Below are 24,610 nucleotides of genomic sequence, written 5' to 3'. Positions count from 1 at the left end.
CAAGCTACCAAGATTATCTCGCTCGCACGGCAAAGCCTGGCAAGCTACCTGTGACGTACTTGATATGACAAAAAACAGTAACAACAAATTTCACAATTTCTTGGGAGACATTACTGGTGCCCGCTCAAGCAAATCGATGAAAAACGAGAGGATAGTGCTACAGTGCTACATACACTGGGGTCAAGAAAAATACTTAAGTGACTATCTTCTATTGCCAACGCTCACTGTGAAGTGCTGATTATCAAAAGTAACGAATCAGAGAATTCAATGGATCTTACTGTTGGCCAAAAGGCCTTTGCAAAACTTATGGAAAGATGGAAGAGAGAATAAAGGTGCATATGTTTCAGACTTCTTCATTAACACAGCCACTTCCAAAGCCCATGTCATTAACAGTTTCCTGAAACACAAAACAGCCAATTTTACACTAAAGAAAAACAATTCTTTAATTTTACTTATTTATTTTATGTTTTGGGCCACACTCAGTTTGGTACTCGGGCCTTACAACAGGCTAAGTTCAGGGATCACTCCTGGCAGGTTCAGAGGGGTCATATGGGGTGCTAGGAATTGAACCCAGGTCTGCCATATTCAAGGCAAGTGCCCTACCCACTGTACTATTTCTTAAATCTCTGTAAGATTCATTCTCCTATAAAATGTTGTAGGACGTTTCATGTCATGTAATTCCAAAAAAAACTCCTAGACTGAATAAAAACAAATTTTCAGTGCTGTTCCCACTTCATTTAAATGTAAATTATGAAGTTCTATTAATAAAGTTAAGGAAATATAATATAAAACTTAGTTACCTTGTGTCCTGGTTAAGATTATCTTTCTTAAGCAAGATTCCCAGGAGGTTTAATATGATAGAAAAATGTTTCTTGGTAGCTGTAGTTACAGTACTTATCACGGCTCCATCAAACAAAGATGGTGATGAAGAACTAAGACTACTAGATATAAAGTGATCATGCCTGGAAGACAAATACAGATCATCCTTTCACCTCTCAATTAAAAAATAAAAAAGGTATGCGTGGGGCAGACTCAATGCTAAATCAAATTAAAAAAAAAAGTCTATACTTTAATGGGAGATGTATGTTAAAAGTGGACTAGAGACCAAACATGATAGCCACTTACTACCTGTATTGCAAACCATAAAACCCCTAAGGAGTGAGTGTGAAAGGGGCACGGTTGGGGTGGGGTGGAGTGGGGGTGGCAGAAGGGATACTGGGAACATTGGTTGGAGAACGGGCACTGGTAAAGGGATGGGTACTCAATCACTGTATGACTGAAACGTAATCACACAACTTTGTAAGTCTGCAACTATATCTCATGGTGATTCATTAAAAAAAATAAAGAATGCTCATACAAAAAAAAGTCTATACTTTAAAATACACAACAAGAATTCTTAAGTCTTAGTCAATACAGCACCTGGTACAATGGGAATACAGGGTGTAGAGCACAGCATACTGAATGGCGGGGAAGTGAACAGCCAGATCACTGTGCACGATCATCAGGTTCTTGCTCAGCAGTGCAAAGACCGTCGGAGACAGTGCCCACATCTGAGGACGGACAACAGAGTCAATGTTTGGCTCCTCCAAGGCCATGGGTGTAAAGAGTTTATCTTTAAAGGAGGTCTATGCTTTTTAATACATTAGAATGCCATTGTAACTATGGAAACTATCGAACACTAAGCCTAAAGTCAACAAATACTTCTGTGAATGAAGACAAGAGAATATATTTGAACCAAGGGACAAATGACCAGAGTCTCTGTTCCAACTCCTTACTCTGCGACTGCAAGAAGGAAACAGCCTTATGAGGAACCATGTGGAATTCAACAAAACTTCCTTTACAAAACTAGGTGATGTTGCACAGCTCTTTGGAAATGCTAAGAAAGGCAACATTAAACTATATATGGGAATTACATTTCAATAAAGAAATTTTTCATGACTGAAAAGACTGTAGGCTGAGCCTGACTGACCCCAGGAGATGCTGTGCTGAGCACTCTGAGGGTGAAACGGTCTTTCACCCTCTAGAGCAGAGCCTACTGTGTCTGCTTTACACAAATGTAGTGGCCCCATCACGTAAGGGGCAGGGCTGCCACACAAAGACTTTCTCATCCCCCACTACTGTTAATCCCAACAGACAGCACTGTGCTGGAGACCACTCTCATTTCCAGAACATAAACCACTTCAACACATTAAACACCTCGGATTCTAAAAATCAAACGTTTTCTTTGTTTGGGGGTCACACCAAGTGGTGTTCAGGCCTTACTCCTGGCTCGGTGTCAACCTCCAAGATCTCAGCAGGCCCTACATAAGACTATGAGTTCTACAGTGATTCTGTAGACACATTAATATAAAAGCAAATTAACTACATAAACATGCAATGTGAAGAAGTTTAACTGTGAATAAAGCAGAAAAAAAAAAGGCCAAGTGAAGACTCACCCCTATTAGTGAATTTTTGGCATTTCCAATTGTAGTCAGGGCACTGAGGTCAAATATAACTATAAATTTTGCATTGTCAACACTGAACACATGATTCTTGAAAGCCTCATGCTTTATTTCAGAGCAGGCTTCAGGAAGCTGTAGGCTGTGCAGCAGGTTGTTTAGAGCACAAGTCATTTCTCCCAAAATCAGTTTATAGGCAGTCTCCAAAACAGGAATATTCTTCAGGCTGAGCACAGCTTGATAGACAGCATGGGCAACAGCGACGACCTTCAAGACAGAATCCAGGAAAATCGTAGTAAGAAAACATAGGGGTAAGTGTGTGAAAAAGAAATCATCATTCGCCAAGTGGTAAAGATGCAAGTCACTTAAAATTAGAAAAAAAGTTCACTGTTCAGGACATCAAAGATCATCACTGAAAAAGAGAAAAAAGATGGGGGGAATGGGAGGCCCGGTGAGAGCTCAAACGGCCAAGCATAGATTGCATGCAGGAGGACAGGGTTCAAGGTATGATGTCCAGCACCCTATGGCACCCTGGAGAACGCCAGGAATGACCAAGCACAGAGCCGGGAGTAGAACTCAGGAGCATCACCAGGTGTGTCCCCCAAAATAAACCAAGGATAAGACAAAAAGCACCCTAGGGAGCCTACAGGCCTACACCTTAATAAGCTTGTCTAAAAACTATAAAGCTTTACTGCAAAGGATGTGGCCTGTAAATTCAAAGTGGCAATATGAAAAGGAGGGTGGAATGGTATTGGATCACATCCAGCAGTGCTCGTGGAAACATGTATGCCAGGGATCAAACCAGGGTCAGCTACAGGCCCCCAAAGTCCCTGGTCCAAGATGAAAATATTAAAGACTTATACTTTTATTTGGAGCAATAGCACAGCGGTAGGGTGTTTGCCTTGCACGCAGCCAACATGGCCGACCCGAGTTCGATTCCTCCGCCCCTCTCGGAGAGCCCGGCAAGCTACCGAGAGTATCTCGCCCGCACAGCAAAGCCTGGCAAGCCACCTGTGATGTACTCGATATGCCAAACACAGTAATAACAAAGTCTCTTATGGAGACGTTACTGGGCCCACTCGAGCAAATCGATGATCAACAGGAGGGCCTTTACTTTTACTTACTTACTTTTATTCACTTTTTTTCAAAGTAAACCTCTCTCTCTCTCACACACACCAACACACACCCTCCCCTGCCCAGCATCACAATTAAGTACGTGTAACTCCTAATCATCACAACAACACATATGAGACTTCTGAATCTGTAACTACTAGGTAAAGGTAAAGGTAAAGGCCCTCCCGTTGATCGTCGATTTGCTCGAGCGGGCCCAGTAACGTCTCCATTGGAGACTTTGTTGTTACTGTGTCTGGCGTATCGAATACTCTCGGTAGCTTGCCGGGCTCTCCAAGAGGGGCAGAGGAATCGAACTCGGGCCGGCCATGTTGGCTGCGTGTAAGGCGAACACCCTACCTGCTGTGCTATCGCTCCAGCCCCTGTAACTACTATTTCTATGAAAACTTACAAAAAACACATCATCAAGATAAAGAGTATGGGTTAGAGCAATAGTACAGTGGGGTGGGGGTTTGCCTCTGTAGTGCTCAATCTGGGTTCGATCCCCAGCACCCCATATTGGCCTCCAAGCCCACTGGGGGTGATTCCTGAGTGCAGAGCCAAGAATAAGCCCTAATCACCACCAAGTGTTCCAAAAACCAAAAAAAAAAGAAAAAAAGGAGTATGGCACTTATCAAACCTTAATTATTATGGTAACTACATTCCATATTAAACTTAGTTCTTCAGTGACTTACGTTCTCAAAAATCATGATCAGTGTATCACTTACCTCTTTTTCTTTATGGTAACGTAAAAAGAGCAGTTTAGATGATGGTATAAACAGTTTTTCTACAAATGATGATGGCAGCTTTGTATTTATCTGTTCAACAATCTGAAAGAATGAAATAGAGATATGAGCTTTCTACCAAGGAGAACGTAAAAGCACCAGTGGCCGGGCGAAAGGAAAGAACTCAAGTGGACACTAGCTCCTTATACGGTGCTCTGCTCACCAGTGGAGTACGTTTCACCTCTTCCCTTTCATGTTACTGAAGAGGAGGGAGGGAGGGCAGGGCAGGAGCTGGGAGCACACTCCCTCGGGTTCTAGTGACTGGAGCCTTTTGTTTTTCAGGGGGCAATCCAGGGCTGGATTCCAGCACAGCTCTGCAAGGTTGCCCGAGCATTACCAGAAACAACCCCCTGAGCACAGAGCTGAGAGTACCCCTGAGAATGCCAGGTGTGAGCCCAAGACCAAAAAAAACAAAAGGAGAACTAGTAAGGGAGTTAGGTTTATGGGAGCTCTATTTTCAGCTCAATTTTTCTGTAAACAGAAAAAGAGTCATTAAAAAGTCTATTAATTTAAAAATTAATATAATGAATCTTTAGGTCGTTGGTGATATTAGGATGTTTGGGAGAGAGCATGCAGGGGTTAAGGTACCTGCTGGCCTTGCATGTGGCTGCCCTGGTTTGCTTCCCAGCAGGCATATGGTCCCCAGAGCACTGACAGAAGTGATCTCTGAGCATAAAGCCAGGAATAAGTCCTGACCACTGCAGGATGTGGCCCAAAATCCAAATAAATAAGTCACTGTCACTGTCCTCCCATTGTTCACTGATTTGCTCAAGCGGGCCCAGTAACACTGTGAGACTTGTTACTGTGTGTGGCATATTGAATATGTCAATATGTAGCTTGCCAGGCTTTGCCGTGCGGGCAAGATCCTCTCGGTAGCTTGCCAGGCTCTACGAGAGGGGTGGAGGAATCAAACTCAGGTCGGCCATGTTGGCTGCTTGCAAGGCAACCGCCCTACCTGCTGTAAATAAATGTTTGGCCACCTGAGAAGATAAAAGTATTTGCACTTAAACCTGGGCAATTTTCTTATAATGGCAAAAAGGAGAGAGGTGACTTTGGCAAAAACATTTGACATCTAGAATTTGCTCTAAACCCACCTGGAGATAGGAAAGCAAGCAGGCGATGGAGTCAAAGGATTCCATGTAACCAGCCAGGTCTTGTATTTCTAATTACAAAACTGACTGCTAAATATGCTTGGATTCAGTATGTGATTCTACGTATGTAATTTATTTCAAGATGCCCATAATGAAAAAGAGAAGAGTGATTATAGAGAATGAAACTAAGAAAGAAGTTTCATAGGGGTAACAGGAGCTTTCAAAATAGCTCCTAAGAGGTTGCAGCGCTAGTAGGGGGGTGGGCGCTTGCCTTGGATGAGGCCAACCCAGCTTTAATCCACGGCACCCCTGAGTCTGCAGGGAGTGATCCCTAAGAGCAGGGCCAGGAGTCAGCCCTAAGCACCGCAGGGTGAGGCCCCAAAACAAAAACAAGAGCTTCCAAGTATCTTCTTTTACACTGCATTTATCAGAGTGTCAGTCTCCTCTGAAGAACTTAAGAAAAAGAGAATGAAGATACACTGAGGCACTGTCAAATGCAAACAAAACTAAGCAAAAGCAAAGCAGAGTCTAGCAATGCAGAAACTACTGCGATCTTCAAAGAACATAAAGAAAAGAAAATAAAAAGAGGGCCACCTACAGAGACAGCACAGGTATCCAGGTGCCTGGCCTTGCAGGAAGGCAGCCCTGATTCAGTGACCCAGTCACCAGTGTCACATGGTTGTCGCTGCTGTGCCCACCCCCAACAGGCACTACAGGAGTAATCACTGAGCACAGATGCTAACGGCCCCAGATCAAAACCGGTAATAGTTCCTAAGCACTGTCCAGTAAGAATGAAAGGGGAAGACAAGGACAAGGAGAAAAAAAATCACGAACACTAGGGGCCAGGCTCAAGTGGTGAACTACGGGCCTGACATATGCAAGGTCCTCGGCTGATCCCCAGCAGAGCCAAGAGAGAAGCTGGGAGCCCCACACCAGCAGGTGTGGCACCAAAAGCATACAAATAATGAAAACAAAAGAAATTTAAAGCCTTAATTTCTTCCATATCTGTTTTGATTTTACAGACTCAAGCAAACATGTAAATACGCAACAAAATAGAATTCACATACCAACGTGAGTAAATTCAAGACTGAGATGATATAATCTGTACCACAAGTCTGGCAATTTTCCAGCTGATCTAAGCCATACGTAATGACCATGTCACAGTGAATAGTCATACTAGGATCCAAGCTGCCGAGCAAAACACCAACACACTCATTAGCAGCTGTCAACACAGCCTCAGAAAAGAAGACTTGGTTTGCAGCCGTCACACATCTCATTACTCTGTACAGAACCTGCAGATAGGGAAGACAAGCAGCTTTTTAAGAAAATTCACATTTCTACAAAGCAAGAATTATTTTCTACTTAACTCAGTTTCAATTAAAAACCAGCAACCTCACTTGTCACTGATCTCTAAATATTTTAGTTCTCAATGACTGAAAATCGTAAGATTTTACCTTTAGTACGATATGCAAAAATAATCCTACCTAAAAATCTTTGAAGTAGCGTGACAGAAAATGGGATTTGTGACCTTTTTTCTTTTATACCTGATTCATACCCATCCCCTCAATCACTAAATTGCTGAGCCCAAGATTTTTACAACCTTAGGTCCACAATGAAATTAACTGCATGGGGGGTGGGGGGGTGAGAACCTGGCATGGAAAATAACTCAATAATCTAGCACTTGGGTCTTTGGCAATCAATCTAATCTAAAACCCATTAAAATACAAATGACATAATGTACTAGATGTTTATAAAAGAACTTAAGAGAGATGACTCAAAGGGCTACAGCACATGGTTCACAAAAGGGAGTAATCCCAGGCACCAAAAGGGCCCAAAGCACCAAGTCCTCCAAGTACTTAGAGTGGGGCCCCCGCAATCCCCCCAACAACACAACAAAAAAGGATAAAAGGAAAAACAGAACTTAGGGGGAAAACCAAACTGACATAGAAAATATATTTCTCAAATTTTCTGATCATTCAACAACTACTACATACAAGTTTTAAAAACCCTTATTTAAGGTCAAAAAAGGAGAGAGCCAAAGAATTAAGGCATTGCTCTGCACTGAGCAAGCCCTGGTACAACTCCTGGCATATGATCTCCTGAGTACCAACTATGGCCCAAACTGCCCCTCAATCAACGGAAAAAGAAAAAGAGACCCTTAAAGGCCTCCAGAGTGAGACACATTTAATATGCTACAAAGTGACCGTGTTTTTTCCCCTTTTGTTTTATATGAGTTAAATGCTTCATTTCAAAGACAGTAAACAACCACCTTTTAAACAGTATAAAATGAAATATGCTACATCATTTTCACCAGGTTTTAAATATTACCATATTGAAATAAATTTAAATAAAATATGGCATAAAAGTTTTCATTAGTGGAGTTCATGCCCAATTCAATCAGCTTAATCAATGGCTGAACAAATAGCAGTACTCCTATATTATTAAAAAAAAAAGTTTTAATTATCTTTACGATCTGGCAAGTCTGCCCAAATACACAATAATCTTACCAAGAATTAGACAAAATATCCTATTTTACCTGGCAATGTGCTCAAGAAAAGTAAATGTTCCCAGAAAGCAGAGCTTTCTCCCAGCAGCAGAACTAATTTACTAATTTCAAAGGTATCTACTGTGAGTGCATCTCATGCATTATGGAAGCAGAAAACAATGACAGTTCTTTTCTCAGGTATATTCTTACAATGAAACACTCACTGGTCTGTAATGTTTGGGGCCGCTGAAACGTGGCAACTACATTTTTAACTACAATGTAAGGGGTTTGGAGAGAGAGTATAGCAAGAAGGGCACCTGCCTTGCACCTAACCCCACCAGGAGAGATCTCTGAAACCAGCCAGGCTGAGGCCCTGAGCACCACTAGGGGCTCAACGATCCCCGATCCAAAAATTAATAATAGCTAGCGGTAGGGCGTTTGCCTTGCACGCAGCCAACATGGCCGACCTGAGTTCGATTTCTCCGCCCCTCTCGGAGAGCCTGGCAAGCTACCGAGAGTATCTCGCCTGCACGGCAGAGCCTGGCAAGCCACCTGTGATGTATTCGATATGCCAAACACAGTAACAACAAAGTCTCCAATGGAGACATTACTGGGCCCGCTCGAGCAAATCGATGAACAACGGGAGGACAGGGACAGTGACAGTTTAATTAGTCTCATGTCTTGGACCACTATATATTTTAAGTTTGTTTATCCTTTGATATCAAAAGCTATCAATTTCATTCTATCATGCTCAGAAAACTATTTACAAACTGTCTAGTATATTGTTCTATATTGAAAAAAATTTAAAACTTCGTTATTTTAAAGCAAAATACTATTTTACAAAAACCATAATTTTAAATTTTAAATTATATTTTAAAAAAGAAAAATACATGGGGGATGGGGAGTCCCTCCACTGGGATGGGGGGGAAACAAGAACACAAAGACCGAGAATAAAATCCCCTGAAAGGCCAAGGACATTTTTCTTAGGGTTAGAGTATATGTTTTGTATGTGGGACTCAAGTTGGATCCTGACACCAAATGATTCTTAGCACTGCCAAGAGTGGCCCCAAATTAAAATAAAAACAGAAAATAAAGCTAAGCATGTAGCCTAGCAGTAGATAACTGAGACCCTAGATTCAATACCTGGCCCCACAAAAAAAAAAAAAGGCAAAAAGATTAAATGGTGGCCTTAAAAAAAGGGTGTTTTTTTTTTTCAATCCTTTGCTATCAAACACTGTCCACTGTCCTCCCGTTGTTCATTGATTTTCTTGAGCGGACCCAGTAACATCTCCATCGTGAGACTTTGTGGTTACTGTATTTGGCACATCGAATACGTCATGGGGAGCTTGCCAGGCTCTGCCGTGCGGGCAAGATACTCTCGGTAGCTTGCCGGGCCATCAAATAATTTCATTCTATTATGCTCAGAAAACTACTTTTACAAACTGTCTAGTGTGGGGCTGTGGGGCTGATGCAATAGTACAAATACGGCATTTGCCTTGCCACAGCGACCTGTGGCAACCCACAGAGTCCCCTAAGCCTGAGCACTGAAAGACCCAGGTGTGGCCCATTCACCCCACCCCCCTAAAAAAAATGGCTATAAGAAAGAATCCCCAACTTCTCTAACAGCCAACATAAATATACATGACTGCTAATAAAGCAGGGTCACTAATGGAGACTCCAGGTAAGAAGTCTGTTAATATAAAACATGTAAGATTACGAACCACACATAGAGCAAGGACACTTACATCCGTTACATACGCCTCAGTGATCGGAGGCCCCCGGATAGGGCTGAAGCGCTCCCCAATGCTCCTCACCACCGTGCTGAAGACCCGGAGCAGCGCAGCCAGCTTTGGTAAGGACACTGAAGGAGGAGGGACATCTTCATCCACAGACCCCCCAGAGGCCACATGGCTGAGGTCCTGAATGAAACGTTACAACAGTCTTACTCAGAAAGACAGTGTCAAAGCCCAAAATAAAGATTTTTAAGACGTTTCTATTTTTAAGTCAACTTCACTTCATTTCTACAAAGGAAGAGGAATTTTGGTCTATGACAGAAGAAAACATGAATCTAAATAGAACTGATATTTGAACCACTATTAACCTCAATAGATAGAAGAAAATAACTTCCCGACCAACACAGATTGGCAACAGGAAAACTTAATATATATATATAAATATATGTATACATATTCTATACATACTATAATTACAGTATAAATAAAGTGAGAAATTTTTCCCTTCTGAGACTTTTCAAGTTTTTGTGCTTTTTTTTTAAACTGAATCACCATGAGATGCAGTTACAAGCTGTTCAATGATTAAGTTTCATGACATACAATGTTCCAGCACCCATCCCTCCACCTGAGTACATTTCCCACCACCAATGTCTTGGGATGGGTTTTGTTCCAATTTCACTCTGGGTGTTCTGAGTCACTGAATTCAAAAATAAGTACTCTCTAGAGATACCATGCTCAGGAAAAACCAAGAGTGGTGTTATTATTTAGTGGCAGAAATAAGATTTATTCAAAGGGATGTGCTACCAATATATAACTAAAACAAAAATAAAGAGAACCAGTCATGAAGAGTCAAGACGAATCTCAACAACTGGGCCAAAGGTGGGCTGTAGCAATAGAACAGGCCTTGCAGGCGTGAGCCCTGAATTTGACTGCCAACACCTCAAGGAAGGGGGGAAATCATCTCTACACCCAGATCAGTTTCAAAGACAGGCCAGGGGGCTGGAGCAATAGCACAGCGGGTAGGGCGTTTGCCTTGCACGTGGCTGACCAAGTTCGATTCCCAGCATCCCATAGGGTCCCCTGAGCACCGCTAGGAGTAATTCCTGAGTGCAGAGCCAGGAGTAACCCCTGTGCATTGCCAGGTGTGACCCAGAAAGAAAAAAGAAAAAAAAAAAAAAACAAAGAAAAAGACAGGCCAGGAACAAAAACATTCTGGTGTGAGGGCTAAGAAACCTGAAAGCAAAACATCCCCCAATATGTTCCCCAAAAGAAAGCAAATAGGTAACACAGTTAAAAGTAGTGGATTTAGAGTCTGGGAGACAGCTCAGGAGGCTGCTGTGTTTTCAGGAACTCTGGCTTGGATCTACAGTCCCCAATACCATCAGAAATGACACCATTCCCAAAATCAGGAGTAGCTCCCCTAAAGCAATGATGGGTGTGACCCATAAATTTTGTTGGCTAGCTGGAGTAATAGCACAGCAGGTAGGGTGTTTGCCTTGCATGCGGCTGACCCGGCAGACCCAGGTTCGATTGGAGAGCCTGGCAAGCTACTGAGAGTATCTCGCCTGCACGGCAAAGCCTGGCAAGCTACCCGTGACGTATTCAAAATGCCAAACACAGTAACAAGTGTCACAATGAAGATGTTACCGGGCTGCTTGAGCAAATCGATGAACAATGGGAGGACAGTGACAGTGACAGAAGTAGCAAAAGCACGGGCTGGAGCGATAGCACAGGGGTAGGGCGTTTGCCTTGCACACAGCCAACATGGCCGACTCGAGTTCGATTCCTCCGCCCCTCTCGGAGAACCCGGCAAGCTACCGAGAGTATCTCACCCGCACGGCAGAGCCTGGCAAGCTCCCCGTGATGTACTCGATATGCCAAACACAGTAACAAGAAGTCTCATTATGGAGACGTTACTGGGCCCGCTCGAGCAAATCGATGAAGGAAAAATGAGACTAAAGCTTTATGTTGAGCAGCAGGAAAGGGAAGAAAAAGACAAAAGCAGGAGAGAGCAAGCGGGTTTCGGTCACGACCAGACATGGGCAGCATCTGAGAGCAGCCACACTGAACTTGTAGTACACCACTGCAAAAGTTGGCAGAAGCCAAGTCTTAGCCCAGAAGCATGATCAAAGATTCCCCAGTGAAAGTCAAACAAAAGCACTATGGAGCTTTAATAATACATTAATGTGCCTTTAACCCTTTTGATGAAATATTTGCAGAAATTAGCAGCCACCGAATTATTGCAAGCCTTACATAAAATTAAGACCTGCAGTAGCCAGAGAAAGACCTCGGTAGGCTGACTGCATGACTTCCGTCCTGGAGGCCTGGATTCCATCCCCACTGCTGTGGAGGTCTCCCAGACACCGTTCAGGAGCAAGCCCCAGCACTGTTGAGAGTGGCCTCCCCCAAAAGTTAAAACACAAGGGCCCAGTAATGTCTGCTTAAATGTCAAGTGACCTGAATTATTTTGTACTTCTTAGCACAGCTACAGATTTTGACCTTTTTTTCCTAACTCAAATGGTTAAGAATTGCTTCTTATCAACTCACCTCAGCATAAGCCTCCATGTCCTCTAGAAATTGTCCAAGAAGAGTGGTTGAAAATGCAAGATCAGCCACCCAAAATGGCTCCAAACTCTGCAGCCACCCTAGGGATTATATACAAAATTGGAAAGAGCAGCTTAACAATTTTACATACAATAGACTAAAAGCCTTCTTTTAAAGGCTTCTATGTTCAAACTGTCCACTCTTAACAACACGCCATAACACTAGAATTGCTATTAAACATGTTGATGATTAAGCATAGATATTCTTCAGATACTGTAATACACAGCCATGTCCAAACCTACTGTCACTCAACACATGACAAAGAATGAAAGGCTTTTTTTCATGACAAAGAATCTGCTATAGCCTGGACTTCTGCTTAAGGACCACAACAGCCACAGGCTGTACACTAGCTGGGCTGGAGCTCAGGGTTACAGGATTTTGCACTAGTATTGCACTAGGAGGCCCTGACTTGAATACCCAAAAGCAAAACTAAAAAAATGTACTCTTTGAAAATAGAAAAGAAAAAACTCCATGCTAGAAATGGAAAAGAACCACTCTCACCTTCATATACTATTTTCAGAAATTCACTGCACCAAACAAGCTAAGAAAAACTAATACTCTGAATAACTGAAATGAGTCCTGTTATGTTAGTAAATTAATTAAAAAAAAAAAAGCAAAATAGGGGCTGGAGTGATAGTATAGCAGACGGAACACTTGCCACGCATGATGTCAATAAGGATCGATCCCTGGCATCCCATTCTGGTCTCGTGAGTATCCGCCAGGAGCAATTTCTCAGTGCAGAACCAGGAGTAACTCCTGAGCACCCTCAGGAGTGTCGTTCACCACCCCTCCCCCCCCCCAAAAAAAGGCTAAATAAAAATGCTTGTCATTTATGAAACTATCCAAATTGATGCATAATTTGTTTCCTTCATAATAAGGAACAGGAGTCAGAGATACAGTACAGAAGGTTGCCTTGCACACGGCTAACCCAGGTTGAATGCCTGGCACCCCATATGGTTCCCTCAACCCTGCCAAGAGTGATCCCTGAGCACAAAGCCAGGAGTAAGCCCTGAATACAGCCAGGTATGGACAAAAAAAAAAAATTAAAAACAGGTGAAAATGGTAAGAAGCCACTATTATCCAGCATCTTCCAGCCTCCCCCTCAGGGTCCCACACTGGGGTCTGCTGCAGCACATGCTCTAAAGGACGTCAGCGAGGTCCACTCAGTGCCTCATAGCTGCAACCGTATAAGCCGGCCTTACTCGCCCAATTACAAAGTGGACAATTTTCCTCTGGATAGTTCAGTCCTGCTAGTAAGTAATATTCAATACAATAACCAAGCTATTTCTCGGAATCTTTTTTCTGGCCTGCTCAGAGAAACAGGGTTAAGAGCCGGTCTGTTGAGGACTGGCACTGTGTGCCACAATACCAGAGTGACAGCTCCCTGCAGGGACACTTACCAGACACCTGCTGGGTGAGCGAAGGTTTCTGAGTATGATCTATGTGCCATCCGACTAATATATCAACTGTATCCTAGATGGGGAGAAGAGACGGGGAGCTGATCAGCGACTCCCCTGGTGGCTCACAACGGAATACAAGATCCAAGTAAGAGTATCTTCTGTTCTGTCTACTTAACGTCACACAAACATCAAGGAGGGAAGGGCAGGGCAGGAAGAAAGCAGAACTTCATTTCTACCCCACCCCCACAAGAACTTCATTTTTGACAGAGAAAATGCTGCATGCTTCCCCCCCCCCCCCAAAAAAAAAACATGTTAAGGCAGTCAAGTAAGAAAACACAGGTGGAATTTGGGCAGCAGAAGTTAAGAGGGGAGAGGAGTCATCAGGAATCACACCCAGGGCCTCACATATGCAAAGCACACTCTATGCTGGGCTACATACACAGCCCAGCACCTTGGTGGCACTTTTCATTTTGTTTTAGGGGTGTTTCTTTTGGGGGGTGGCTGTTAGGGGTCACTCCCAGCAGTACCCAGGCTCCTAGGCAAGCTCCCTACTGGCTCCACTATCCCTCAACCCCCTTTCTCCCCCCGCCCCCCACCGCCCATGGTATTTTTCAAAGTCCCATCCACCCCCATCTCCTCACTCTTCACTGACTACACTCAGAGGAGCAGAAGCTTTGGTTCCTAACCCCCAGGTCCTCCATACATGCTAGATCCTCAAACTAGTGTCTAAAATGAGGGAAGCAGGGAACTCACCCTGAAATTAGTGCTGAATATATGAGGGTAACATCGCGCTACCAAAAGAATGCACTTAACACATTTGCAAAGTAGTTCTGGTGTATCCACATTTTCAAGAATGGATTGCAGGCTGGTCATTACAAGCTAAAAAGTGAAAGAAACAAATCTTAAATAATTTAAACAGCAAGAGCACTATATTATGCTGGTTATTTGGCAGTGACTAAGTTACAAACTGATTACAGTACACATATTTAGTTTCCCTCTTTTAAAAAGGTGAAAAGGGGGCTGGAGTGATAGCACAGCGGGAAGGGCATTTGCCTAGCATGCAGTCAACCCGGATTCAATTCCCAGCATCCCATATGGTCCCCTGAGCACCACCAGGGATAATTCCTGAGTGCAGAGCCAGGAGTAACCCCGTGCATCGCCAGGTGTGACCCAAAAAGCAAAATAAATAAATAAAAAGGTGAAAAGACTTCCACCAAGATATTCAGTTTGAATCAAATATGGCTTTTCTTTAATAATTTGTTTATCCTGTTATTTCTGGGTGCTCTCTTTAATAAAACAAACACACTGTCCTCCCACTGTTCATCGATTTGCTCGAGTGGGCACAGTAACGTCTCCATTTTTTTGAGACTTGTTGTTACTGTGTTCGGCATATTGAACACGTCACAGGTAGCTTGCCAGGCTCTGCCGTGCAGACGAGACACTCTCGGTAGCTTGCCATGCGCTTCGAGAGGGGCAGAGGAATCGAACCCGGCTGGGTTGTCGTGTGATAAATTTCAAGTACAAAAACCAACATGTGCTTGTAAAACTTCTCTAGTATCACAATTACTTTCCAAATCAGAAAAAAAAGAGCAAATTTTATATTCTGTGGAAAACTTTGTTTTTATTTCTGTTTTGGGACCTCACCTGATGAGGTTACTACCAGCTTTGCACTCAGGAATCACTCCTGGTAATGCTCAGGGGACCATATGAAATGCTGGGGGTCAAACCTGGGTGGGCTGTGTGCAAGGCAAGAGCTCTACCTGCTGTACTATTGCTCCAGCCCACTTTGTGGAAACTTTATAGATTGTGTTTTAGGATGAGAACCTGCTCAAATGTGGAATGACTTTAAAGAATATTGTACAACACCAACAGACTTATATTGCTACTACATACTGGTAACAGTAACAAAATAGATACATAGCCTATCAGAAACAGAATGTTTTGCAGTTGTTAATACCATTTTGGCTAAAGGAAAAACTTCGTTTCTTTGGCTTTTTGTTTTGGGGACAAAACTTGCCAGTGCGCAGGGCACCCACCTGGGGTGCCAGGGATCAAACCTGGATCAGCTGAGTTGTAAAGGAAGAACAACTCTTCTTTAAAAAGACTAATGCTGGAGCTGAGCGACAGCAGGTACTGGAGAAGTTTTACAAGCACATGTTTGTTTTTGGCTTGCATGTGGCTGGCCCAGGTTCGATTCCCAGCAAGACATATGATCCCCTCCGCACCACCAGAAATAAGCCTTGAGCACCACTGGGTATGGCTCAAAAAGCAAAAACAAAAACAAAAAAAAAGCTATGAAAACGAAAGAATGCTAGAATTCACCATTTCTTATAGCCAATGCAATTTCCACATAGGAACAGAGTATAAAAAGGAGCTCATCTCAAAAAAAAAAAAAAAAACAGCTTCAAGTTACAAGCCTGCTTCTGGAGAGAAGTTGTATGAACCCCTGAGTATTCATGAGCAAAATGTCTAAACTCAACCTAATCAGGAAGTGACAATCAGACAAACCCAGAATGCAGGACTTCTTACAAAATAAGGGGAACAAAAAAATGTGCAGAACTGTTCTGATGAGACACAAGAGGCCCAAGGTCAAATATAATAATATGTAATTGCATGAGCCATAGGCACAGTTAAACAAAAGCTATGAAAGCCCTAAGAAGATCTGAAGACAGCTCAAAAGGCTGAATATATGCTCTGCATGAGAAAGGAACAGGTTCCACTCCAGCACCACAATGTCCCCGAAACACAGTCTGAGAGACTCCAAGTACATACAAAGCCAGGACTATTACCCAAGTTTTGACCCAAACCACCACCAACACCCCCAGGCAAAGAAATAAATAAGCTTTAAAAGTCGTAAGGTTGGCGTTGGAGTGATAGCACAGCGGGTAGGGCTTTGCATGCGGCCGACACAGTCGACCCGAGCTCGATTCCTTCACCCCTCTCGGAGAGCCCGGCAAGCTACCAAGAGTATCTCGCCTGCACGGCAAAGCCTGGCAAGCTACATATTGACATATTCAATATGCCAAACACAGTAACAAGTGTCACAATGTTACTGGGCCCGCTCGAGCAAATCGATGAACAACGGGAGGACAGTGACCTGCCAGTGACAGTGATCCAAATCACCACCAACACCCCCAGACAAAGAAATAAATAAGTTTTAAAAGTCGTAAGGTTGGGGTTAGAGTGACAGCACAGCGGGTAGGGCATTTGCATGCACGTGGCTGACCTGGGTTCGATTCCCAGCATCCCATATGGTCCCCTGAGCACTGCCAGAAGTAGCCCCTGAGTATCGCCAGGTGTGACCCGAAAAGCAAAATAAAAATAAAAAATGAAAGTCAAAAGGCTTGGGGCTGGAGCAACAGTACAGCCGGTAGGGCATTTGCCTTGCATGTAGCCGGTCGGGGTTCCTTTCTCAGCATCCCATATGGTTCCTTAAGCACTGCCAGGCATAATTCATGAGTGCAGAGCCAGGTGTGACCCAAAAAGCAAGTAAATAAATAAATAAAATAACATAGACCCCTCCTATCTAGTTCTTCCTCACGGTGCTCCTATTTTCAAAAAGCAAAGAAGTCTATTACTAAGCAAATATAAAGGAAAACTTCTATAAAACCAAAAAGGCAAAATTTTAAAAATTAATCTATGTTTTTAATTAAAACTCAAATAACTAATTTAAATTAGACTGACTGGGGGGTGAGACAGGAGGGGGGCATGCGCCACACCCAATGATGTTCAGGGCTTATTCCTGGCGGTGCTCAGGGGACCCATATGGGATGTCAGGGACCAAACCCGGGTTGGCCGCTTATAACACAAGTGCCCTCCCTGCTGTACTATCCCTCCAGACCTAAAATCTAGTCTACTTTAAATTTTTCTTTAGCACAAGTCTTCACTCAAATTTAGAAAAAAAGAAAAACCACTGATGCCGTATTTCTAATTTTTGTAGTGCTGGAGATATCAGTGACTTACTTCTACAGTCTGAAAAAAAGAAAATTTATAAATTTTATAAAAAGTAAAATTTACATATTTACTATAAATGAACAACCCCTCTGTTCTAACGCCTCTTTCAGCTTCAGTTCAAGGAAATCTAGTAAGTATGATTTTCTTCCCAAGTACATCAGTCTGTCCCAGTCATTCTTACCTGCATTACTGATGAAAAGGCTTTTTTTTCTCCTACGGTCTCTAGTGCTTTGTAGGTGGCACATAAGTAGAGGAGTTTAACTTCATCTTTTGCAGATGAGCTAAATTTGCTGAAAATCCATTTGAAGATCTTCTCGGCCTCGTAACTCAGAGAAGCACAAAGAAGGCCAAGACAGCAAGCTCCTTCCTGTCTCAACTCCTGAAGCAATTTGCTACTGTATTCACGTCAATACAAACAAAGAAATATACCGAAAGCTTAAGTTTTCACAGATGACAAGAATGACTCATCTCAAATTACATGATTACTTTTTTAAATTTATATTCAAACTACACAGAAGGTTGAATTTTTAATTCTCTCTATAGCCTCAGTTCTCTCTACCCTGAAACACCCAAAACTACATGTTAGGCATCAGATTTTCTTTTACAAAACCAACTCTTGGGAGTCAGGAAAGGACCAGAAATAGCATATATCAGGCTTCGATTTTATCTCAACAACTTGAAATAACTCACAGAAAAGGGCAGTAGCAACAAACATGCTGTAACTATACACTCTGCCAAATCAGTTGTATAGCACAGTGTATAGTATAATGATAATGTTCAACATGTCAAGGCTAGAAACAGAAAATGGCCTTTAAATGTAATAAACTTAAAAGGGTAATAACCCTGATTATAGTAACTGTAAAATCACCAGAAAGGATTACAGTTGGTAACCTGCTGACACAAATTTTGGGGACTTTCCGACATTGCAATTCTTTGGGAGTCCCCGTAAGAAGAGACTGTGCACCTTTGGAGAGCTCTGGCACAACAGTTGCAATCACTGTGGCTCAGAGAAAGAAGCTTCCTTTCCCTTCTTTTCTCTAAGCTGTTTCAAAGCAATCCAGTTCATCAAAGTTAATCACATTCATTCAAGCCTACATTGGCTTTAGTCAATCTACAAATTAATGTTCAATTATTCAATCATTTTACAGATTTAAAAAAAAAGAATGGCACTTCCTTTCCTTTTGTATCCACTAGTAATTAATGTATAAAAACTTTAACATAAAAAAATGATAACCCACTAAACACTGGACGCTCAGAATAAATGAACGCAAATGGGTTTATCTTCTTCTATCTTTTAGTAATTTCTAAACCTACATTTCAAAATCTTTCCAATTTAAACAATGTCTTTACTTACCTTTCATTAAGCACATCATGAACAGCAGCCAAGATATTATCCAACTGTTTAACTAGTACCTTAAAAAAAAGAGAGAATCTTCAAATTCCTATGCTTTTAAGAACATGACCAATTTTATTTTAACATGTGCCCCGTCACCAAATTTTCCTGGGGACGGAAGGGCTTTTGAAGTCTGGCCCAGGCTGTGCTCAGGTGTGACTCCTGGGAGTGGCTCGGGTGACTTACATGGCAGCAGGGGTTCAAACACGCAGGCCACGAGCAAAGAAAAGTCCTTACCTCCTCCTGTTTATGATTTTTTTTCTGCTTTTTGGGGTCAGGGTGTAGACACATGGGAGATTTGGATCATACCCAGTGGTGCTCAGAGCTACTCCTGGCTCTGTGAACAAGTGTCATACCTGGCAGTGCTCAGGAAACCATATGGGGTGACAGAGACTGAACCGAGATCAGGATACAGGGAAGTACCTTAACCCTGTAGCTCTCCAGCCTCCTCTCCATTATAATTGGAAGGAGCCTTGCTGTCAACATTCCCAGTCCCCAATTATCCCTTTCCAGGGTTAACAGGAAATATATGCTCTAATCCATCAATGAGTAAAATAAACTCTAACGGCTTGATTTATTTCTGTAAAACATGGCCCCCAAAAGGGATGAATGGATGAAGATATGATAAAGGAATAGGGTTGGGTGACTTGCACGGAAATAAACATAATCTGATTCACCATACTATTCCCATTTTCTCCTGGATCCATATCAAGTTCTTTTCTGTTTTGGTTTGGGTATAAGTATGGGGCCACAACTAGCAATGCTCAGGGCTTATTCTTCACCCCTAGCAGGGCTCTGGGGACCATGGAGGGTGCCAGGTCACCTGCGTGCAAAACATCCACCTCATCCACTATTCTGTCTCTCCAGGCGCTCAACTTCTTATTGTTCCTGCATTTTTAAAAGGGTTTTCCCATTTAACAGTCCTGGCCAACAGATCAAATCTATCCATAAACAAAATGCTACCCTTTCCCCAAAATATTACAAATGAAAACAAAGAAACATTTTGCCCTATGTTAACTCTTTCCAGAATGTCAAAGCATTACTTAGAAGTCATCATTGTGAACCTAGCAATAATAAACTGCACACTGACAGCACTAAATTCCGGGCCTTCAGACAGGCCGAATCACCCTAGGACAGGAATCCCTGTTGTTTATCTTAGAAGCAAATCTATCTCTTCTTAAAATTACTCCAGCTATCATCATCAAGCTTATTAGAGAAATACAAAAGTTACCAACATTTCCAAACACACTATACTCACCAGTTTATTTTCTGGTTGCTGAATGAATTCTTTCAACTGCTTTACTGTAGCCAGTCTTCGGTCTCTGTCATCTTCCCGGGTGATCCTCCGAAGAAGATTCGACAGTCGAGACTCATCAGAGTAAGACATCGATCGCTCTGTTAACAAACGTTTTGTTTTCCATTGGATGTAAGCATAGAAAAACTAATAGTGCAAATAATTTAAACACATCCAAAAATCACAGTCTACTGGACAATAAGAGTTCAATGAACCTGGCAAGCTCCCTGTGACGTATTCGATATGCCAAATACAGTAACAACAAAGTCTCCAATGGAGGCGTTACTGGGCCCGCTCGAGCAAATCGACGAACAACGGGAGGGCCTTTACCTTTACCTTTTACCATCATAATCAATACACACCATGGGGCCAGAGCGATAGTACAGTAGATAGGGCATTTGCCTTTGCACGGGCTGACCAGGGTTCAATCCCTGACATCCCACAAGGTCCCCCAAGTACCACCAGGAGTAATTCCTGAGTACAGGGCCAGAAGAACCTCTGAGCATCACCAGGGTTTGGCATCCCTTAAGGCCCCCCGCCCCCCCCCCCCCAAAAAAAATGCATGCTGGCAAACTCCAAAGGATCAGTTAAGAGAGAAAAAGGGGAACAGAAAGACAGAAGAGGTTTTATCATTATCACTATGACAATGATAGAGGGAAGAGGTCACTCCAGGTACTGAAAGGAGGTAAAATGACATGCATGATACTCTATCAATAACAGTATTGCAAACCACAAGTGCCTTTAAAAAATAGAAAAAAAAAGGAGGAGTATAGGAAGGAGGAAAAGGGAAACTGGAGTTGAGAAGTGAATACTGGTGAAGGGACTGGTGTTGGGAAACCTGAAAATCATGAATAACTCTATAAACTTTGTGATTCACAGTGCTTCAATTAAAACCCTTTCTTTTAAAGAAAAAAGAGGCTTAGAGATTATTTTCTTCCCATCTCTTCCAAGCTGCTTTCTACATTCGGATAAGAAAGGGCAGGCGTGCAGGGAATAGACCTCCAGAGGTCAGGGGCAGGAAACCATTTCTAATTTCTCTAACCATCTTCTATTTCTCACCCACATCTTCTCCAAGCTATTGACCTACGACCAAGTTCTGGTGAGAGGCAATCACACATTCAGTTGGGCAAACATCGGATTACTGTTAGTCATACACAATACGCTTTCTAGTTTCTATTAGACATTTAGTTTATGACTTTAACACTTCTAAGATATAACAATATATCCTTTTACTTAATCATTCTAGTTTTGAAAATTTATCCGAAATATAAAATCTTCTTCAAATAAGGCACACAGAGGAGCCTATGGTTCAGCCCAGAACTATCTGGTCAGTCCTGAGGCTAATCCCATCTACACTCAAATCCCTACACAATGTGGAGTCAGTAACCAGCATGAATCCGGATAATCCTGTCTAAATCTTATCTAGGCTTCTCATCTAATTTTAAGAGAATTCAAAGCATTAAAACTTTTCTAGTGGGAACTGCCTCTAAGAAACAATTCAAAGGGCAGGAATTAAATAATAATAATAATAACAACAGTAATAGCAATAATAATATAAGGAGCCAGGTAGCCTGAGGAGCTGAAAAACAGGCTTGGCGTACAGGAGCACTAGTTTTTATCCCTGGCACCACATAATCCTCCAAGCACTCCCAAGATGACCTCAGCTACTCCCAGATACTAGTTCTGAAGGAGTCCCTGAGGACAGCTGGATGTGGTCCCAAACCAACAACAACCAAACAAAAAAGATGATGAAGACTGAGAGGAAGAAGAAACAGGTCACAGAAAAAGAATTCCAAATGCCTGTACATTTTTCAACTCAGCATAAACTAACCACCACATGCAGTTTAAGACACTGGTGACAAGCCCTAGTAAAAAGCATTAGTAAGCACTGGGGACCCCCGGAGGAGAGGGGATAGGGGCTGGTGCATTTGCCCGCCTTACCCTGTGATTTCCTCATGTCTTTGATGGCTAATGCACGGCTGCCATGCTGAACACTGGTGAACTCAGGGCTGGTCACATTGTTGACCCTCAGCTCTTGCCCCAACGACTTCCGACCATAAGTATTTTCCCCAGATCCTCCATTGACATTGTAGCCACCTAAAAACAGCAACAGTGACATTTAATAGGGTTGTTTCACTCAATCAATTCCTGATAGCTGAGGGTTTTATTGCCCAATCTGCAGCACAACCAGCCTTTGCTTCTCCTACTCTTTTTCCCTGTGTTGTCCGTTTGAAGTCATTTTGTTAGTATTTTCAGTAGAAGATAAGAGGAGGGGGGAAAAAATCTAAATTAAGTAGGATTTGGGACTTTAAAAAGCTTTTTTGAAATCTAAAGGAAAGACAGCAGGGAGGGGCTAGAGCAATAGCACAGCAGGTAGGGCGTTTGCCTTGCACGTGGCCAACCCGGGATTCCCAGCATCCCACATGGTTCCTGGAGCACCACCAGGAGTGATTCCTGAGTGCAAAGCCAGGAGTAACAACCCCTGAGCATCACCGGGTGTGACCCAAACAGCAAAAAAAAAAAAAAAAAAAGAGACAGTAGGGAGCAACTGCAGCCTTTATGATAACCATACACAGGACAGAGGACATGACAAGGAAGACATAACTTATCATTTCTGTGTTACATGCACACATGTACAATGTACACTTAAATTTAGAGAGAATACATTTATTACAAAGAATCAAAGTAACACTAATATTTACATTTTAAACTTACTAGAAGTGCAGAAGAGAAAGAAAACTGGGTAGTTTTTAAAATGCCTCTAGCAACAATACAAATATGTACATACACATACACACACACGTGCGCACACGCACACACTTATATATACCCTTTTCGTCATTCTGTATGTCAGTGTGGACTCTGGTATCATCGTGCCTTTGCCGAGACACCACAGCTGAATTTGAAGGCTGCAGTCCATAAGAAGACACACTCCTATCTCTGGATGAAGAATATTTTAAATTATCTGGGTCGGCTGATGCACTATCAGTTCTGTAAAGAGAGAAGAGAGTAAGATTAGAACTTTAAACATTTTAATAGTTCAAATCATAAATCAAATAGTTCAAATACAAGCCTCTCTCTTTTCCCCACCTTTCTGATTTTTTTAACCACCGTAAGAACACACTCCCTTATCTAAGTCTCAACTAGGAAAAAAGGGATAAAAAGTGAGGTTTTCCCCTTTTGCTACTCTCAAGACTCATTTGGAAATAGGAACAAATATTGGATTAAAATGATCAACCCGGGGGCTGGAGCAATAGCACAGCGGGTAGGGCGTTTGCCTTGCACGCAGCCGATCTAGGTTCGATTCCCAGCAACCCATGTGGTCCCTCAAGCACCGCCAGGAGCAATTCCTGAGTGCATGAACCAGGAGTAATTCCTGTGCATTGCTGGGTGTGACCCAAAAAGCAAAAAATAAATAAATAAATAAATAAAAATAAAATGATCAACTCACTCCTAGAGATTGCTAGACACTAGACCATTTTTTTGCACTGAAATTCCTGTCTCCTCCAGTTCCCTCAGACTCAAATAAACTGGGACCAGGGTTCTCTTTCACATCACTTGATAAAGAGAATAATTCTTCCAAAACCGCTACAAGCAAAGGTTTAATTAGTGGAAAAATTAGCCTTCCCTATGGTAATCTCCCCTGTTGTAAAAATTAAATACACTGGCAACAGGCAATATGTTACATCAAACTATTTTAAAGTACTACTCAGGGGCAATGTGGCATTCTTAGCACCTGATTTTGTACTTTGGTTATTTTGTAGGAAAATGTTATAGAATTTGAAAGCAAGCTCTAGTAACAGGCTCTTAGAATACATTAGCTACGAAGTAAAATTATTTGAATGCATTGCAATAGCAAAGAATTCACTGAAAGTCTCCTAACTATAAAAGAGTATCTAAGAATTTCAAAGATGAAACCAGTAAAGCTCAGGGGGGTGTCCCAGAAGAAAAGGCCTGCACTGCACATGTGTGAGGCCCTGGGTTTGATTCCCAGAACCAAAAGAGAAAAGAGGCAGAAAACGAAGGATCTTTAATAAAGCTGAATTTGAATGCTGCAGTCCGTAACTATTAAAAATTCAGATTTTATCTCTAATTCCTGATACCTGGGCATTCATAACAAGTCGCAGGGTAAAATTGGGGTCCTTATATAAGAATCTGGTCTATATCTCAAAAGTCCTCATCAATAAAACAGGAAACTGAGGCTCATAATTTCTCACGAGTCTTCTTTCAACCACCAATCAGTGTCACTAGGTGCTCTATGGCTACATTAAAAAAAAAACAAACAGCAAAAAAGTTCTATTCCTACTGACATTTCATCAGAGA

General features: G+C 42.3%; 1 protein-coding gene across 1 annotated transcript in view; it reads right to left on the bottom strand.

Annotated features, from left to right (window-relative positions):
- SMG1 (SMG1 nonsense mediated mRNA decay associated PI3K related kinase) overlaps positions 1-24,610 on the bottom strand; it is a 113,544-nt gene that overhangs the window by 56,319 nt on the left and 32,615 nt on the right. Inside the window, exons 2-16 of the mRNA XM_056138946.1 lie at positions 23,118-23,278; positions 22,229-22,384; positions 20,252-20,388; positions 18,955-19,013; positions 17,782-17,995; positions 14,400-14,525; positions 13,647-13,719; positions 12,190-12,287; positions 9,655-9,828; positions 6,492-6,716; positions 4,277-4,378; positions 2,436-2,705; positions 1,420-1,550; positions 801-962; positions 279-397 (exon numbers count right to left, since the gene is read on the bottom strand). Of these exons, the coding sequence (XP_055994921.1) occupies positions 279-397; positions 801-962; positions 1,420-1,550; positions 2,436-2,705; positions 4,277-4,378; positions 6,492-6,716; positions 9,655-9,828; positions 12,190-12,287; positions 13,647-13,719; positions 14,400-14,525; positions 17,782-17,995; positions 18,955-19,013; positions 20,252-20,388; positions 22,229-22,384; positions 23,118-23,278 (2,207 nt within the window). The remainder of the gene's footprint in view (positions 1-278; positions 398-800; positions 963-1,419; positions 1,551-2,435; positions 2,706-4,276; positions 4,379-6,491; positions 6,717-9,654; positions 9,829-12,189; positions 12,288-13,646; positions 13,720-14,399; positions 14,526-17,781; positions 17,996-18,954; positions 19,014-20,251; positions 20,389-22,228; positions 22,385-23,117; positions 23,279-24,610) is intronic.

Source organism: Sorex fumeus, unplaced genomic scaffold (assembly GCF_029834395.1).
Source record: "Sorex fumeus unplaced genomic scaffold, SorFum_2.1 ptg000130l, whole genome shotgun sequence".
NCBI classification, from domain to species: Eukaryota; Metazoa; Chordata; class Mammalia; order Eulipotyphla; family Soricidae; genus Sorex; species Sorex fumeus.
Note: the sequence above shows the minus strand (reverse complement) of the source record. Positions and strands in the feature narration are given on the sequence as shown.